The 19,841-nt window shown below is 39.7% G+C and overlaps 1 protein-coding gene across 8 annotated transcripts in view; it reads left to right on the top strand.

Moving 5' to 3' along the window:
- The window catches only part of PARD3 (par-3 family cell polarity regulator), a 470,848-nt gene that overhangs the window by 279,354 nt on the left and 171,653 nt on the right, over window positions 1-19,841 (top strand). For all 8 annotated transcript variants that reach the window (XM_075144058.1, XM_075144059.1, XM_075144057.1 and 5 more), the window contains 2 exons: window positions 9,778-9,966; window positions 10,445-10,615. In XM_075144058.1, the coding sequence (XP_075000159.1) occupies window positions 9,778-9,966; window positions 10,445-10,615 (360 nt within the window). The remainder of the gene's footprint in view (window positions 1-9,777; window positions 9,967-10,444; window positions 10,616-19,841) is intronic.

Here is a 19,841-nt window from a genome sequence, read left to right as displayed (position 1 = left end):
ATATCAGTCTACACCAACAGCAGTACTGATATCATTAGATACAGAATGATTTTATCAAAAGAGGAGAAGGGTATCTTGAGGGCGCTCACAAGCCATGTCCGGGACAACCAGGGGATCAGGCCCAGCCAGCATGGGTTCATGGAAGGCAGGTCCTGCTTGACCAACCTGATCTCCTCCTATGACCAGGTGACCTGCCTAGTGGATGAGGGAAAGGCTGTGGATGTGGTCTACCAAAACTGGTGGCTCACAGCTCAGACAGGTGCACTCTTTGCTGGGTAAAAAACTGGCTGGACGGCCGGGCCCAGAGAGTTGTGGTGAATGGAGTTAAATCCAGTTGGCGGCCGGTCACGAGCGGTGTTCCCCAGGGCTCAGTGCTGGGGCCGGTCCTGTTCAATATCTTTATCAATGATGTGGACGAGGGGATCGAGTGCTCCCTCAGTAAGTTTGCAGATGACACCAAGCTGGGCGGGAGCGTTGATCTGCTGGAGGGTAGGAAGGCTCTGCAGAGGGACCTGGACAGGCTGGATCGATGGGCCGAGGCCAACTGTATGAGGTTCAACAAGGCCAAGTGCCGGGTCCTGCACTTCGGCCACAACAACCCCAGGCAACGCTACAGGCTTGGGGAGGAGTGGCTGGAAAGCTGCCCAGAGGAAAAGGACCTGGGGGTGCTGGTTGACAGCGGCTGAACATGAGCCGGCAGTGTGCCCAGGTGGCCAAGAAGGCCAACGGCATCCTGGCCTGTATCAGAAATAGTGTGGCCAGCAGGAGCAGGGAGGTGATCGTGCCCCTGTACTCGGCACTGGTGAGGCCGCACCTCGAATCCTGTGTTCAGTTTTGGGCCGCTCACTACAAGAAGGACATGGAGGTGCTGGAGCGTGTCCAGAGAAGGGCAACGAAGCTGGTGAAGGGCCTGGAGCACAAGTCTTATGAGGAGCGGCTGAGGGAACTGGGGTTGTTTAGCCTGGAGAAGAGGAGGCTGAGGGGAGACCTCATCGCGCTCTACAACTACCTGAAAGGAGGTTGTAGTGAGGTGGGTGTTGGTCTCTTCTCCCAAGTAACAAGCGATAGGACGAGAGTTGCGCCAAGGGAGGTTTAGATTGGACATTAGGAGAAATTTCTTTACTGAAAGAGTGGTCAGGCCTTGGAACAGGCTGCCCAGGGAAGTGGTGGAGTCCCCATCCCTGGAAGTATTTAAAAGACGTGTAGATGAGGCGCTTAGGGACATGGTTTAGTGGGCATGGTGGTGTTGGGTTGATGGTTGGACTCGATGATCTTAGAGGTCTTTTCCAACCTTAATGATTCTATGATTCTATGAGAGGTTTGACTGATGATTAAGCTGATGCTGTTATTTCCTCCATGGTGTTTAGGAATACTGCAAATAACTGGTGCTGATTATTTTTATACCTTTTTATCTTCTAATGGTGTGAGGCACAAGGGTGATTACAATGTTTTAAAAGCCTTTTTTAGTGCTATTTTGAGGGGTTTCAGATTATATTTTTAATAAAGTTGTGACATAAGAAACAGATCACTGGCCACATGAAAGAAAGAGGTAGTGAATGTGTGATCTTCTGCAGGATACTGTTGTGTTTACAGTCTTTTACCATAGGAGGTACTGTAGTATTGAAAGCATGTTCTGGGACATTAGTGAGTAGAGCTGAGATATTAATTCCTAGTGATAAATTAATACATCAGTTGAGTGACTGTGTTTATGAATGCTCTTTGAGTAATCTGAATTTCCTGGAACGTTCAACGATAATCCACATAAACTTCTGTGTAATACTGTGCTTGGGACTGACCCTAACGCTCATAGTTTTGACTTCATCATCTGCAGGTGATTTACCTGGGCTGCAGCGTGGCACACCCAAGCTGGCTCCATGCAGCTCTGCGGGGCAGCTTTAGCTGTTTTCTCAAAGCTTGCATTGATAACACTTGCTGGCCAATTACCGGTTTTGTGGAAGGCAATGTACATGTCCCTCCACTGAGGTTCTGTAACAGGGTTGCCTCAGCGCCACCATTGCAGAGTCATCCTGAAGCTGCACTGCTGTGCACATCATTATTTACCATTATTATACTATTTCCTACATACTGACCTTACGTTATTTTGAATAAGAGATGACTGTATAAGGCATTTACAATTCAAACAACAGATACAGGGGGTGAGACTGAAAGGGCCCCCCAGCTCCTTTAGTTGGTCATCTGCTAGCACAGGCAATAGGGTCATCAGGTTCTTTCAAACACTTGGCCTAATTTGGGTGAGTGCAAAGTTCACATTGTTGCTTAAAATTCCTATTTAAACCTCTGAAAACGCATCGGTTGTGTGCAAAGCTTGTTTTACTGCACTGTTGGCTTTAGACTCTTGGTGTTGATTCTTCCTTGCTATTAAGTCAAGGGAAAATAGTGAGATGAAGTGGTTTGCCGCTGTTGCCTGAAAGTCTGCAGCAGAAGTAGCAGTAAGACACGGGTCAGTCCCAGTGCCCTGTACGGGCACTGCCTCATGTGGAATGTGTTTCTTGCCATGGACTTCTACAAAGGCATTATTTCCCTTTCAACTTTGTTTTTCTGTCTGGCTTTCCCAGACACTCTCTATCTGTTTCTTTAGTCTTTCAGGTCTTGTACATCCAATAGGCCAGTGAGAGAAGTATAAAGGTTTTTAGGGCGCTGTGTCATTAGTGTGTTGGGCATTGAAGTTTTTCTTAAACAAGGGATAGTGCAGAGAGCTGTAGCTTTATAGACTGCTTTGGCAGAGCAGACACCTGCTGCGTATCTAATCCCTTGGTTTTCACTTCTTTAGGATAAGCATCTTGTAAAGAAATGGGGTTAGCATTACAATTGCATATTTGTTTCAGAACATACAGTAGGAGCACAAAGTTTGATTAGGAACAACAGTTTGGAACAGCGTATGTTGGCCTGAATAAAGTACAATCATTATGGTAACAGCAACAAGCTAGTCCCTGTGTGAAGTTCTGAGATGCATAACCAACAAAATATTTTCAGGGGTCTGATCAGTTGATTTGAAACGTAGAATCTCAACTGCCTAAACCAGTTTCTATGACAGCCCAGATCAGAGTGTTAGCATTAGGGAAAATAATGTTAGCGTAGACAAGCAATGACCTTCTTATAGAGATAAATAACAAACATGTGGGTGTACTTAAACATGGGTTTTTGCAAAGCTTTGATTTTCATACTAAATGAAAATCACATGCTAGAATTTTTGTGCTTTGGAAAACATTTAATTTTTTCCTAAACGTTTTTTTTTTTTTTTAATCCATGAAAAACATTAAACTGAAGACATTTTTGAATGTGGAACATGTTTTTTGATATTAAATTAAATCCTTAAAATGCACATAACTGGAAATGTAAAGGGCCTGTTTTGCAGTATTTTCATGAGCTAGCATTTCTGCATATAAATGCGTACCAAAGTTAATCCACATATAGTATGCAAAAACTTTTCCTTGATGGGATTAAAATTAAAGCAGACCACATTTCCCATAAAATCTCAGAATTCAAATGTAGTTTTTGATATTTAGCAGCTGCTGTTTGATTTGAACAAGAGTGCAGTCTTTGCCAGATGTGACATATTAACTTAACTAATATGAATAATGAGTCTCAGTGTATACGTGCAAATAAGATTCATTAGTGTTTATCTAACATATGGGAGATATTAAAATACTTAACCTAGGAAGAGTTAGAAAAAGAAAGCAAGCATAAGAATTTTAGTTGTTTAGTTGGCTTAAGCCCTATATCATTTTATAACTAGGTAAGCAGACACTTTAGGTCCTTATAACCTGTAATGCAACACATGATTGTTAGATTTTAAAAGAAAAAAAAAAGATAAAAGGTCTTGTTGTATTTCAGGAGGAAACCAGATTGGAGTGTGCGTTTCACTAGTGGATCAGTAGGCAGGCTTTTCTCTGCCCGAGGTCAGTTTTAAATCTGAGTGAGCTGCTGTAGTTATATTTATCTTTAATGCCTACCCACGGGAGGATGCATCAGCTCTCAGTTATTCCTCCTCAGGAGAGGCCTCGACTGAAGTTGGAGAGGTGGGTTACAGGCAACCCGCATTGCTGTTTTCAGTACCTCCAGCAGTAATACAGCTACATTTTTATAAGTACTAAACATCACCCTCCATGAAACAGCTGTTGACCATGGATGCTGTTTTGCTTCCTTACAGCTGCTCGATTAACGTGTTCTACATTTGTGTATGTGATGGCATACGATAAAAGTCAGAGTCATCATCTTTTGATGTATCTCAGTTTAGAAGGTGGCCTGATATGACAGCCATGTCACCCACCTAACTTGAAGGACAAAGCAATTTGAGTCATCTCTGATGTCAAGAATGTTTTTGCACAATAGCTAAGTGAAACCTCCTCTCTCTTGCGTATATCATGCGTGTTTTAAAATAAGAATTCTATTTTATTATAATAATACTGAGACAAATTTTATTGGTTTCCCAATGTATAGGCGTTATGATTTCTTAGCATTACGGGTGCCTTGTGAGAAAGAATAATGAATTCTATATTAAAATCTTCTGAAGATTGAAAATATCCTGGAAAAGGCTAGTTCGGAATCCCCATTATTGGAGCCAAATGACTAAACCTGGGATTTTGCAAATTCCAGTCCTTTTACATTTCTAGCCTACGCTTCCTAGACCTGGTGGGCTTTTAACGTTCATGGGACTTCAAACTCATCTTTCAGGAACTTGAGATTTTCAGTCCAGGCAAATTCAAAAGAGAGAAGATGCATTTGTGAGGCAAAAAGTTGATAGGTTAACAAAATAATAATTAAACGGAGGCTAACAGGCTTAGGGCTGTGATGTTAGAAGGCTGGACACAACAGGGTTTGGGGGCAGGTAAAGTGGGTAGTGTAGGTGGGGTCACTGGAGGCGTTAGGTAGGGTTTGTGCTATAGTTACATAATCTACTGTGTGAATTTCATCATCATGTAAGAAGGGTGTGTTTATATATGTACATGCATATGCATGTGCATACAAGAGCCTTGTGAATGTTTTCATGTGTGCTATATATACAACTTGGAAATACAGGTTACCCTCTAAGAGTGGGGGTACAGAGCTTTATTAATTGCTTCTGTGAAAGAAAACAGGAGTGCACTGGATTTTTGCTGAGGGTCCCATGATTAACTTATTCTGTATACCTAATCACAAAGTAACTTGCAGACAGGTTTCAGTGACTTAATAGCTGCTGAGAAGACAGCATGTCTGAGCTTGCAAGAGAATGAACTTCACTGGAGAGAAGGCAGCCGGATTTGTAGCTGCAGCGAGCCACTTGGGAAACTTGTCCCAGCTTGATTGAAAATTGCTTCCCCCGTTAGGTGGGAGGAGGTTTTTCTTTGCTGTTAGGTTTCTTTTTTCACCATCTCATGCTGCTTACTCACCAGCTGAACCCTGATGAGATTTTATAAAGTGAAGAAGTCCCAAGCAAGAAATTTCTTCATAGTATTTAAAACATAAAAGGATAAGGAGGAGATGCTGTTATTAACATGATGAAATAGACTTATTGCACTTTTAGTGTCAAGGTCCATTTTAATGTTGTTCAAAAAATTAAATCAAGTTTTATGATCAGATCAGAAACCAATGTTATGTAGAAGAGAAAAATAATTTCCCTCCTGTTTATCCAATGGCTTTTTTTAATCTCTGTATGTATGTATCGAAGCACGGTTGTAAGTTTGCTGTAGTCAGGAAGTTTATCTTTAAATTTATGATATATTTATGTTATATTTAAAAAGTGAAAAACTTATCTCAAATGTCATTTAGCATAAATTGATGCTAAGTATGAATTTGAAGCAAAAAAAAGTCACCTACATATTTTATCACCAATGGAATTTTTATTATAAATTACATACTTCAGCAGCTTCATTCATCCAGCTGAAGTCATTTTCAGATGACCTTTTCCTCAGCAGACTCTGTCTGAACAGAATATTGTTCTGCTGTTAATTGTTTTGGACATCGTGTGTGAAAAATCTTAAGGGAGTTGAATTTTGTTGTTCGGGGTTCACAGTACATAATTTCACTTGCATGTTTGCTGCTGGCCTGTCAAAGTATACGAAGGAATAAATTTCTCCCACAGATCAACTAATCATGAAAATAGTGTTGAGGTGTTTGATTGACATAGCGAAGCTGTTAATTTAGAGTATATCAAGATCAAATGGAAGTTATTGCAATTAAGAAGCGATTGTGTTCTCAGTTGAAATTTTTAAATGCTGCATTTTAGATTTTTGTGCATTTTTATGCTGTCTCATGGATGTGTTAGGGAATTTCTATGGTTTGTTACATTTAGATACTTCATGTTCAACACCATTTCAGTGCAAATTTTACTTTTTTGTAATAGCTGATATTTAATTAATTGGGGAGAGTCGCTATACATGCAATGTTTCTGTACTCTAAAGGGCTTTGGGGAACAAAGGATTCAGCCAATCTGAGGTTTTGTTGGTTTTTTGTTTGTTTTTGTTTTTACAACTTTGGTTCAAAATATTATGTTAACAAGGCTAAAATCCTCCTGCTTATTTCTCTGAGAATGGCTCCTTTATGACATGCTTAGAGGTTCCTGATCACTATATAGTTTTGTACGCATGAAGTTGTGTTCAATATATTATATATAGTAAGACCTTCTTTGGTCCCATGGTGTGGCACAAATGTTAGAGTCGCTACTTTCATATTCATAGTCCTGGAATCTTAATGGTTCAGTTATTCTTGAAAGCCACATTTTTCTCCTAAATATTCTTAGGAAAAATTGTGGGATATCAAAAAGAAATGTTTGTTCTCTCTATTGCTTGCTTTTTTTTAAAATCTGCATTTAAGCATATGGTACTGTCAGATAACACACAGATTCTAGAGGGGAAAAGGCTTCTCATGTCCCTAAAATTGCGGACGCAAGTAGGGTGGTGAAACAAGCTGGCTTAGTTGAAAAAAGCTGTGGATACCTGATGAAGTCCCTAAAGCAATTTAGCCTTAGCCCAGTAATGGTAATTTTTTTCTTTGGATGAGTTGAGCAATTTTCTCATGGCTTCACTACTTCTGTTCCAGTGCTGAGGCTGCTGTTTCTCATTTTTTCACATGCACGATCTACTCACTCATGTGCAGCTGCTAAGGAGAAGTTTGTTCCAGGTTTGGGCCTTAAGTATCACCTCCACACTCAGGTGTCTGTAGCCCAATATCAGCATTAGATCTGCTTCTTATTTAAGACTGTAGAAAACAAGCGAGCAGAAGACTCGCATTAAGAACACTGCTGAGCTGATAGTGCAGCTCTCTGGTCTCGTTGAAGAGAAGTAGCATAGAGGCCGTTAGCCAAGTCCTTGGGGATGCTTACTGAGGTGCTCTCTCCAGTCGATCCTTTGGCATATAGCAGTGCACCCGACAGGGACGGGCTGTGCAGGGAAGCAGTTTAGTTCTCTGCCCTGGAAGAGAGATGGCTGTGGCTGAAGTTCTGGCCTATTTTTTAGAATATTAGAAAATACTGGGGGAGGGGGGAGATGGACTGGAAATTTATGATAACAGTAGTAAAGAAAAATCCAATAAGCTTATGTGCTTCCTTGGTTTACCCACACATCCTACCATGGCTTTATCTCCCTTTTGGCTCGCAAGCTTTTATTCCTACTATTTATTAAGGAATATGAAAGCGATCAGCGTTACAGAAACTAAAAGGTAACATGCATCTGTCTCAGATGGTTTTATTCTGCAGCCACCTGACAAAAGATGCACCTCAAATGTATGCTGTAACTAGTGCTTTTGTGACCCAAACAGGAAAATTAAGGTTGTAATTTTCCCCAAATTTGGGAAATATTTTTTAGATCCAGTATTTTTTCCATGGACACAGTGCACCTTTCCATTCCTGAAAACTAGCACAGATCATGCTGATTTGCATGGCCAAGAGATGTTTTTGGATAATGGCATTCATAAGCGAGCCAGCTTAGCTAGGGCATTTGGATAGGGGGTGTTAATTTTTTTTTTTTTTTGATTGATGAAGCATTATGCTTTGTAATAAACAAAAGATGGTTAGAGGCAAGCAAATAGTGTCTAATGCAAGGCTGGTGAACACATTAAGGTTCATGCTTTTAACCAAGTGGGAAAAGATAGAGCTCCTGTTTTTCTTCCCTCGGCTGTTCTGGTTCTCTCAGCAGTCTGACTGCCTTCCCATGTGACATTTTCGCATTGCATTTCTAGGTGAATGGTGACACAACTAGCATGCTTGTGCCCAAACTGATCATCTCAGTTTGCTGTACTCCACATGGCTTTCACATCCATCTTTGCCGTAGTCTGTGTTTGGGTTTCAGAGAGCCTGTCAGCTTTGCATTTCCTCAGGTCTTAAGAAACAAGGACAGTTCGGCAGATGCACGTTAACTTCTCATGTGTTTTGTCCTGCTCCAAGTATCTGGGAGTAGGAGAAAAATAGGAGGAGCGAGCTTTGCAAATAGATGAGAGTGACGTGGAAAAAGTCAGTATAAAATCAGTGTCAGTAAGGGAGATGACGCGTTTGCTAAGGTTAGGAAAAAAATTGGCCAGATTAATTCTTCCAGAAAACTTCCGACTGTTGAGACGTTACAGTGCACCTTCTGGAGGATGTTCTCTTACTCTTTCTCCTTCATGTGGGTGAGAAAAAAACAGCACAGTTGGGTTCATAAGCATCTTTCTGGAGGCCAGACACTGGGTCCACTGCAGAGAATTGCCTTTAGGGGCATGACTTTTTTCTTTAATTGATAATGTTATAACCAAAATTGGATATAACCACTTTGTTATAACTGAAGGAAAGGTCAGAGACAAGTGGACAATGTCTACTGCAAGGGACAGGGCTGGTGAACAGCGCATCCCTCCCGTTCCTCCTTTCAGCAGCAGCCTCTTGTGCGTAAGCACTGCTCCTCAGGGCCTGACCATTTTCTTTCCTGGGTGCTGTACCCATGCCTGCTGCCCCCACGAGTGCCACCGCTCTGTGGGGACACCCCTGCTCCCAGCCCACCGCCACCCTGAGCTCGGCAGGAGGCAAAGCAAGAGGCCGGTCTCCTGCGCATGCACGGCTTTCGGATGCGTGGAAGGGTGTCACTGAGCAGCTCCTTGCCAGGGACACTGGTAGGTCTAGGACTGTAATTCCTGGTGTTCAAAACCTGGGATTGTCCCAGCCAGGCTAAAACTGGGTGTGGAAGGCAGCGAAGAACCAAAGATGTGGGTAAGAGGACAGAGGTGAAGGGCAGAGCCAGGAAAAGCAGGAAAATTGGCACTCAGATCTGGATTTGATGCTAAACCTGGCAATAGCAGAGAAATGTGCTATTGCAGATCTCAGCTGTGTAATTTTCTGTTTTTCCTAACACAGCTAGTTTTAAATGAAATGAGGTGAATGAGGAATTTTTAAATTTAATTTTCTTGCACTTAGTTTCTCTTCATGACTGCAAAGCTACCATAGATGATGATGATATTTTTAAAATTCTGTAGATTTGCAAGTAAGAAAATATTTCTGATACAGCTCTCTTTTGGCTAATGAAATAGCAGCTTACGTGTGAGTTGGTATTAATGGCACATTCAGTAATGACACATGATTCAATAATTTTACTAGACAGAAAAGCACTTAGACACAAACATAAGATATTTCTGAATCTAGGCATCAGCTGGAGGTGATTGAAAATACACTGTTTGTGCATGTTTCTTCAAATAATTACTGTGGAAAATATTGTGGCATTGTAGTTAAAAGCAGGGGGTTTTAATGCTAATAGCTGAGGGAAGAGAATTCCCAAAGAGAAATGCTCTTCTATAAACCCACGTTAATCTTCCCGACAGAAAGCGGAAGAAGAGGAGCTTGTCCTCACACCTGATGGCACCAGGGAATTCCTGACATTTGAAGTTCCACTGAATGACTCTGGATCAGCTGGACTTGGTGTGAGCGTCAAAGGTAACCGGTCAAAAGAAAACCATGCCGATTTAGGAATCTTCGTCAAGTCCATTATTAACGGTGGAGCAGCATCCAAGGTGAGAGGAACATCTGTGTACCTTTGTCTTCCTCGGTTTTCCATAATAAGGCTGTTTTGAAAATAACCACAGATTCAAGAAGAATGAGATTGCTCTGTAACTAGCTTTTTCCAATTACACCATCAGAGGTAACATTTAGATTTCTACTCAGATTCACATGTTTGCACGTCCCAGGATTTAAATAGCCTTTACAGATTCTCGGGAAGGGTACGAGCAGTCTCTGGTACAGTTCAATTAGTATGCTATTTGTGCAAACAGGTTATGATAATAGCTTGCAGTGCAAATCTGTAATTGGAATAGATATTTCCTACAATGGGTGCAATGGAAGCTATTATACCAGTGTTCATTTGGCCATAAACTATTAGGAGTAAGCGTAGTTGTTTGATTATTTTTCTTTTGTTTTTTTTTCCTCTCTCCAGCAGACTAAACTTCTTTTTTGCGTGTTTGATGTAACTAGCTATAATCTTTCCTTTTCCAGGATGGCAGGCTTCGAGTGAACGATCAACTAATAGCAGTAAATGGAGAATCATTATTGGGCAAAACAAATCAAGATGCTATGGAAACTTTAAGGAGGTCCATGTCCACTGAAGGCAACAAACGGGGAATGATTCAGCTTATTGTGGCGAGGCGAATAAGTAAATGCAATGAGGTAATACGCTTTTGATATCAGGACTTGGAGTTTTCACTTCTAAGGTATTTGTGTTTTAGGAGATGTCATGTTTCCTCTGGGACCTGAAAAATAATATTTCAGAAGCTAAAGAAAGAGAGAATTACAAAACGATCTGAATTTCGGTGTTAGACATGCTAACCTTATTACCGATCAATAAAGTTTTTCTTTTGAGTATTTTCATCAATGAATAACAGGAAACACTGAATAAAACTGTATTGATTTTGTAATTGGATCCCACTGTTTACGTGATTTTTGTTCTTTGGAGTTTTTTTATGTAGGTCTATTGAGTCTTTCATTTTTAGACTTAGTGTTAACTGACTTGCTTCTTTGTCACTTTCAGTTTTTTTAATTAAGAGTAGAGCTCTTAAATTCCGTTATTATATTTTATCTAAGCAATTAAAAGTTCCATGTAAAGATTCTGCAAAACTTGATGCAAATAATTCTGTTATTTCGGATTTTAAATATGTTGTGTCTCGGCCTTCATTGCAGGGAAATATGAAATACTGAATTCAGGGTGAGGTGGTGATTCTTTTTCTGATATTATTTGCAGCTTCTGTCTCCTGCACTGGAGTGTTAATGTGTTGATGTTTTGAAACATTTTCATGATTTCTAATAGTTTATCTTCTAGATTAATGTAAACAATCCTATATAGTAGAAATACGTGGGCATATGATACTGAGAAGGACTGCAGATGCTGTGGAGAACTGAATTAGACTTCAAAATGATTTTGACAAATTGGAGAAATTCACTGAGTTAAATAGGGTGCAGCTGAATGGAGGGTCAGGGAAGCAGCTGTTCTTAAGGCATCTAAAAGTCATTCTTGTTAACACCGGTAAGGTCTTATCGGAAATGTTGTTTCTTGAGCATCATGCTTCAAAAATGATGTGCACAAATTGGTTTAGTACTGCTGATGTTGCCTAGGGGGAAAGGGAATGGTTTATTTGTTAATGCATAAAATTGATCTTTAAAAAATTCTAGTTCATAGCGTATTATAAAATCATGTTTGAAAAGACACTAGTCTCTCTAAAAGTATTAAGCTCCTCTTGATTAACTGCTTATACACAGCTTTAATACACATACAATCTTTACATATACACACTGTTAGGAAGCCAGCTTGGATGCACACAGTTTCTCACTTGGTGTTGACGGAATTCTGACCTTTCTGTATTTGGTGATGTCCTGTTCTAACCATAATTCTGAACTCAGACTCCAGAGGGCACTGCCCTCCAGAGGGCAGATGTATTTTATATGTTACTACATAGACAGGGTGAAATATTTTAGACTATTTCTGTGTTTAGTATATATATTTTATTTTTTTTCCCAAAAAGGGTATGGAAGATGTTCGCTCTTCTCTTAGTGAAAGTCTTCTAGAACAAATGTACCAAGACAGTGTTTGGAAACATGATGGAGCAAATCCAGCAATAATGAACCAAAGACATTGCTCCTTAAATCCAATAGATTTTTTTGCTCACTCAAGTTAAGAATAGTTTTGTGCCCTACATCTGCGTAACATTCACTAATTTATTTTGCAGAAATCACATGGCAAAAATGGCACAGTTCAGTCTACAGTATATGTGCTCCAAGATGAAAGAACTGATGTTATAACCAGATTTAAATACACTAAAATATACCTGTAGAGGGAGCAGGGTGGGCCTACTTTACCATTTTTTTCTGAATTTTCCCAGCTCCTTAGTAAGCTAGTGAGATGAGCCATAATAGTTTGGGAAAGTGATGATATGCAATTTTTGGTGTAGTGATCATCTTTGCAAAATAATTTTTAGAACTATTTTTTCTCAGGAATTCTTGCTTTCATCATACTCATCCAAAGGAAATAACGATGTCAATACTATTTGCATATTTTAATACGATGAAAGCACAACTGGTATGGACATAAAGGTATTTCCTGCTGAGCTGGCAGTATTCAAGACACCGGTTTTCTGAAAGTCTTGCAATGTCCAGACTTCAATGAAATGAAAAGTTAAGAGAGAAATTTTTTTCTTGGCATTTTACAATTAAACCCTAGTTCCTTGTTCAGGAATTGGATGGATTTAAACTTTAGATATTATTAATCAGATATAATATTGATAAGCTATGATAATATTATTTATGTATCGTGTAGACATGGTAGACATGGCCCTTAGGGACATAGTTTAGTAGTGGACTTGGCAGTGTTAGGTTTACAGTTGGACTCGATGATCTTAAGGGTCTTTTCCAACCTAAATGATTTTATGATTTTATGAATACCATATATGAGTATGGTATTTAGTCACCTTAGCCCCTAAGTAATGGATACGTGGACTGAGACCCAGCTGGAGAACGACACTGCACGACTGAGCGTCGCAGTGATGTTCACTTTCCCATGGAGCACCAGATATTGGCCATATCTGGCAGCCTCAGCTATATTATGTTTAATTCAGCAACTTAGATTACTTAGCCACGCTGGCACACAAGCTGTCCCCTTAGAATACTCCGGTAGGTGCCACCAGCCTAGTATACAGTCTCAGCAAAGATTTTCAGTATTAGAACAGCAAAAAAAAAAAGACATCTGACTGGCAGCAAATTCAGGAGCTTGCAGATTAGAAGTAAAAGCATCAGAAGGGCAGACCCTATCCTGATAAATCACACCTTTTACCAGCATGTTCCTCAGAAATGGAGTTTTACTGTTTTTTCTTAAAGACAAAAAGAAATGTTTACCTTTTGAGAAAGTATTTCCCTGCTGTTTTCTATGCTTTTCTCTCTCTTTTGGTTCTCCAAAGGTATCACCATAAAATAATAGCAGCAACAAAAAAGATCCTGTTCAACTGATTTCTTTCCTGTGTTGATTCATCATTGTATGTGCCCACTTTATGGACAAAAATATAGCTTGCACTCTTGTAAGTCTTGCAGAACTACAGTCAAGTGGAACGAGCTCGATTATATTCCCTTTTGTGCATCGCCAACAGCAGTGTTCATTCCACTCCATTCCAGTGGCATGGTCAGTCCTGCATGGTGGTGCGAGGTTAGGACTCGGCGCCCTGGGATTTCCCACTCTGCCACGGAGCAGCCGCAAGTGTCTCGGAAGGAAAATCTGTACAAGGGGTGATAATGCCAATGCAAAAAAGAATTATGTGCAGCGTCTGGATGATAAAAACATTTGCTATCTGGCTGTTAAAAAACCAACAGCAAAAAGAACAAAAAACCCAAGCCTTTTTTTTTTTCCTGGCTTCAAGTCCAGGAATCATTTTGCATTTGCAAAATCAAACTGAGTTCTTTTAAGATAGATACGCAACCCAGTCTGCTTTTTTCTTCAGTAAAATTGAGTTTGAATTGGATTTTAAGAAAGTTAGTAGTATGAATACTGTTCTTTTGCTTTTAATATTCATTTTCATAATCAGTCCTAAGAATTGCAGGGCGGGGAGAATTCATGTGACAGCACGGTTGTGCAGAGTGCTATTTCTCTGTGTTTCAGTTCAGAGCAGAATTTTCACGCATTTTGGTTGCTGTCTAGAAGAGAGGACGGCTCAACCCTGGGCGTCCTGGGTTTAGAGAGGCAGGGACAGTTGCCTCCGATCTGCTGCAGAGGAGCTGTTTCTTTGTCAGAAAGCTTTCCTAGGCTTCAGAAGTCAAAGTCTACTTGACTGGAGCATGAAATTGTTTCAAAACTTTGTGAAGTGACCTCTGATATTCCTTTTTCGTGCCAGCGTTATTCTCATACAGCTTCACCAGTTCTCATGTTATAGACTAAGCCTCCAAAGCAATTATAGAAACAATAAAAATGTACATAAACACCATAAGAGTATTATCTTGTCTTCAGAGAGGTAGTGAGGAGATGATTTACATCATCAGCTCTTACATAACTGTAAACTCAAAAGAGACCACAAACTTCCCAGAAGGTAAAAAGCGTTTTTATGCTGTTGTGGTTTTACTGAAGTGAAGAGTAGCCTCTAGAAAGAATTTTCATTGACTGACCAGGAGGTAGAGTATAATCCATCCAGGTTTTTAAGTGAATTATCTTGTAGTAAATATTGATATAAGCATGGAGTGAGTGGTAGTTGTGAATGAACTCCAAGCCAAAATTGTGTATCTGTTTTTCTCCTGTTTGCATTACATCTATGCAGAGTACAGTAATATAGTTAATTCTGTAAGCTGCACTATTACAAACCTTGCAAAGCTTTGTTTAATATCTCAGCCACTCCAGACAAAATCACACAGTGAATATTTGATGGATGCTGTTAGATTAGTGTAACAAAAACATTTACTTTGGGATTTGGATATATCTAAGGTTCCCTCCCCCCCTTTCAAAAAAGTTAAATATGCTGTTCAAATCTATGTTTTCATCTTTCAGCCTTGCCCTCTGTGATCAGCATTGTGTGTTGATTCTTCAACTTTCCTTTATAAGCACAGAAAGACTTAAAGGTGCATTTCCAAAGTTGTGCAGACAGTGGCAAAAATGGGAAGAGTAACAATAGTATTTGTATACGGCCAGTACTTAACACCTCATTTTTCAGAAGACATGGCCATCAGCTTTGTGGATCTTTAACTCAAGGTTGTCGTTTTTTTAATTACCGAAGAGCCTAAGATTTAAGGAGAAACGCTGGAGCTCCTTGTGCTGTGTTCTGTTAATTAGTGATATTATTATGATTAGCCTGTATGGGCAAACAGCTGCTGGCTGTATGGCCATAATGCATACACAGCGCTTAGGCACGACTGTCAGGCAGATCCGTGCAGCTGGCGGCAGTATGTGCTGATTCAAGAAAATAAAGGTAATTGTTACTTTTGGAATCCTTCTCTTTTCAGTCCTGCAACCTGGACAGCTTAGAGGCACAGATTGCTCATCTGCACTCTGTTCATGTCACATGCAGGCAGCACTTGTCTGCCATTAAGAAAGAGAGCATCACCATTTTCCTCAAAATGAGATATTTCAATTTTTTTTTCTGTCTCCCTTTTTTGACAGAATTAATGTCTTGCCAAACCTGCCTGAAAAAAGGGTTTGCGAATGATTTGCAGATCCCCAAATTTCTTTCTGCATGCCTGTTCATTTTTGCTCCAGTTGCTGAGTTGAAAACGGAGCATGCCATGAAGCGGAGAAACAGTCATGAATCGAGACTATATAAGGACCTCATCAACTGTTTAAACAAATTGACTGGTAGACAGATCAGTGAGAGAGACTTTTCAAATGAGTGGTTTCATTATAAAAGAAAGGAAACCAGCAAACATCTATTTTTTTCTGGTATGTGTAGAAGTATAAAACATTCAGCATTATTTTTCCCTGCATGCATTACCTACTTACCTACTTTGAAATTGATATGACAGGTTTGGTTTTTTTCTTTTCTTGCTAGATTAGTTTTGTGACGACTTTCTGGAGTTCATTTAACTATCGAAAAGGCTTTAGTATCTTCTCCAAACACGGTGATTTCACTGTTCACTCCCTTCTCCAAGTCATTGATAAAGCTGCTCATCAGCTTAAGCTGTTCCCAGCCCTGATCCTTGGGGGAACCTACAGCTGATTCTTTTCCACCTTGAAGACCGATCTTGTTTCCAGTTCTTTAGCCAGATTTTAGTCCAGAAAATGAAAACTTAGTCCAGTCCTATGAAAACTTAGTTTCTTTAACGCCTTTGATATGAAGCCTTGGTAAAGGTTTTTTGAAAATGCATATATGTCACATCTGATTCATTGCCTGAGAGCTTGGAGAGCTTACTGGCACCTTTGTGCAACTCCAGCATCCCAGTGAGGCGGGATTTCCCCATGGATGTGTGCCTTCCCCATGGACCTATGCCCAGCATGCTCAGTGATCTTACTCTTTATTGTAGATGCCACCATTTTACCCAGAAGGAGGTCAGATGCCTGGTCTGTAGTTCCCAAGATCCCCTCTAGACATATAGGCAACCACCAGTCCTCTGGCACCATGGCCATTCGTAACAGTATGTTGAATGTTTTGGCCAGCAGTTATGCAATTTCGTGGTTGAGTTCCTTCAGGGCTTTTGGGAGAATGTCATCCAACCTGTGACATGTTAACTTCTCACCTACCCATTTGGTCTAATGATCCTGTGTATTTTCTTCTGGCTGATCTCACTCCTCTCCTTATTTGCTGCAAAGAATGGGGTCAGGTGTGGAAATCTCCCCAATGTCTTAAGCAGTAAAGACTGAGGCAAAGAAATCATTGAGCTTCCCTACTGCAGACTTGCCCCTCAGTAACGCTTTCACTCTCGCCGTCAAGGGGTCCAGCTGATTCACTGTGTACCTTACCATGTCTGATGTCCTTAGTGAACATTTTACCTTCAGTCTGAGCATCTTCTGAAGGGTGCTGCTTAAATTCTTCCTTCTTTCTCTCAATTTCGTGGGCCATATTGGTGGTTTTTTTTTAATTGTGGCACATTTTACCTGAGCTTCTAATACAGGACTTGTTAATAATCTCCCTTTAGGCCTCTGGTGGTCTTTTTGGTGCATGATTTTCAGTGTACTTAGGTAAACTTTTAATAGTAAACATCCCAAGAAACATTTTAAAATGTTAGTTGTTGGGAAAATATGTTTGTGGTTTTCTATTTTGTAGTATCTTATGTCTTCTGTTCTGCCCTTCTACCTGTCCCCATTTATTTTGACTTACTTTTTTCTCCTTTATCTGTTTTCTATCCTTGGTATCAACTTACAAGCTCCATCTTGGCCCAACTTCCTCCCCATATCCCATAACCTACCATCTAACTACATTTTGCAAAGTTGTGTGGGTTCCTTCCCACCATTCTGAAAGCATTTTTTTTTGTCTTCTGCTTGCCTTTTAACATTGTCAGAACAAGAATGCAGTATTTCTTAGAAACACTGTACTAATTTTACATTTACTAGTGCATGATTGTGCATGTAAGTCAAACCTGACCGTTTTACTGGCTATTCATCTACATTTTCACGTCTTGCAAAGTCTGTCCCTAAAGAAGGATCCAAACTTGGGTGGTAACAAAGAAAACCGTATTTAATATTGGTAGTAGTATTGTAAAAGTATCTCTGTTGAAAAAGGAAGCTGAAGCATTTTGGACATCTTAGCCACAGTACACAGATAAGAAAAGAAAAAGAAAGCCTGGAGAATAATTCTGTGTGACAGAAAGAGCTTCAGTACCCTGGATGCAGTGTAATAAACAGCACATTTGTATACTGACTTCTTTAAAATCCATAATGCTTGCATGCTAGTATTTGGATAATTTACTTTCTGAAGGAAAAAGGGAGTCTGATTATTGTTTCTTTAAAAAAAAAAGTTTGTTTATGCTTTTAATATTTTGGCAACGTTCTTGTGCATAAACTTTTTTCATATTTATGTGCATAACTTCAGATAGGATGGATGGTGGTGTTTAAGTAAAAAGGACCGCATTAGTTGTCCTTTTATCATCTAGATAAGCAGCAGCTGCACTAGTTAGTACAGACAGTGCTTTAGCAAACAGCTGGTTCTTATCTGAATGACAAAGGGCCAGGGTAGAGACCTTTTTTATTTAAAAAAAAAATAAAATCTTATTTCTATTTTTATTTTAAGAGAATGGAGAGAAAAGGAGCATGTGAGGTTTTATTGCATTTTTATGAATATGATCATTTATTATAGATCAGTGCGAGGACACAGAGAGGGAGCTCTCTCTTTTCACCCTGAAGAAGAGAAGGCTCAGGGGGATCTTACCAGTATCTATAAATACCTGATGGGGAGAATAAAGAAGACCCATGCAGACTCTTTTCAGGGCTGCCCAGTGCCAGGACAAGAAGCAACAGGCACAAACTGAAATACAAGAAATTTCTTTAAACATAAGAAAAAAATTTTCTTCTCAGGGGGTCGTCAACTACTGGTACAGGTTGCCCAGAGAGGTTGTGGAGTCTCTGTCCTTGGAGGTATTCAAAACCCAACTGGACAAGGCACTGGGCAACCTGCTCTTGCTGACCTTGCTTTGAGCAAGAGGTTGAACTAAATAATCTCCAGTGGTTCCATCTAACCTCAACTGGTCCATGACTCTGGACTATCACACCAAGAAGTGCTCCTGCTAGGGGCAGCTATTGATATGAAGTATAAGGGCCAGTTGCTGCCTAGCTTGCTTTCGTTGCCAGGCCTTTAATGAAGGTCAGGAATTCATACATCTTTGTTTACATTATCTATCTTTATCAGTTAATCAAATTAAATTATACTGGATAGCACTGATAGCTAAGGGAAGGAACTGGAATTGAAGCTCTTTATTAGAAATGCATCAGGAAGAACAAGTCTTTATTTGAACTGCAATCTTGCGTTGGACTGTTGATCTCTTTGTCTTGCCCACAGCACAGTTTCCAAATTCAATGTATTTTTTCTTACACAAACTTTCTGTTAACAATGTAAGGAAAAGACTTTTTTTTTTTTTGTGAAAGCCAGTTGTGTAATTCCTGTCTAATTTTTGCTATTTTTTAAACGGCATTGTATCTTTTGTAAAATATTTGTGTAGTTGGCTGTCGATGCCTTTGTTTAAACCCATCTTTTGAGATGCTAATTAGAAATGGAAAAAGTTTTCCCCATGAAAATGGTAAAATACGTGATTCACTTTGCAAAACACAGCCATCTAAACACAGTGCTCCTGCTATTTCTTTTATTTACCCTGTACTTTACTCCATTACCAGGAGTGAATGTCTATGTATTTCTCTGATTCAGAGCTTTCTTCTTGTCAGTATCTTTCTGAAAATCTCTTGAGACGTTCCTACAAATGAGTTTGAAAGTTGATGGGTTGTCACATGAAGAAGGACTGTGCGATATGGCTCACTAAAAGCTGGACACTTGTTACGTAAAGTCATCAGTATAGTACTGGGAGAATAAATCCCAAAGCACTGTGATATTTTCACACCTTATTTAAAGGCAGCGAAATAAAGGTTAGTTTTTCATTTAATGCCTTTACCATGCAAGTTTAAGCTCTCAAGCAGGCTAATGTTGCTGTGCTTTTTTTTCTTACAGTGTTTCAAATTTAACATTTCTATTCTTTTTGAATTTGCCTTAGATTCCTTTATAACGGAGGCTACAAATATTGTTTAATTTACTTTTCAGTAAAGCTGTCAGTTGTAATCTGCAATTTAAAAAAACTAATAAAACAAATCCTCATTTCACAATTTAAAGCTTATTGAGTCTAATTCACTTGCACTGCAAGTTTATTATTCTCCTGCAGCTTGACGTGCCTCCAATTTTAATTGTGTTGACCCTCCGATGCAGTAAATCTCCCCAGTGCTTATCAAACTGGGAGAGAT

Source organism: Calonectris borealis, chromosome 2, assembly GCF_964195595.1.
Source record: "Calonectris borealis chromosome 2, bCalBor7.hap1.2, whole genome shotgun sequence".
NCBI classification, from domain to species: Eukaryota; Metazoa; Chordata; class Aves; order Procellariiformes; family Procellariidae; genus Calonectris; species Calonectris borealis.
This window is presented reverse-complemented; position numbering and strand designations above follow the sequence as displayed.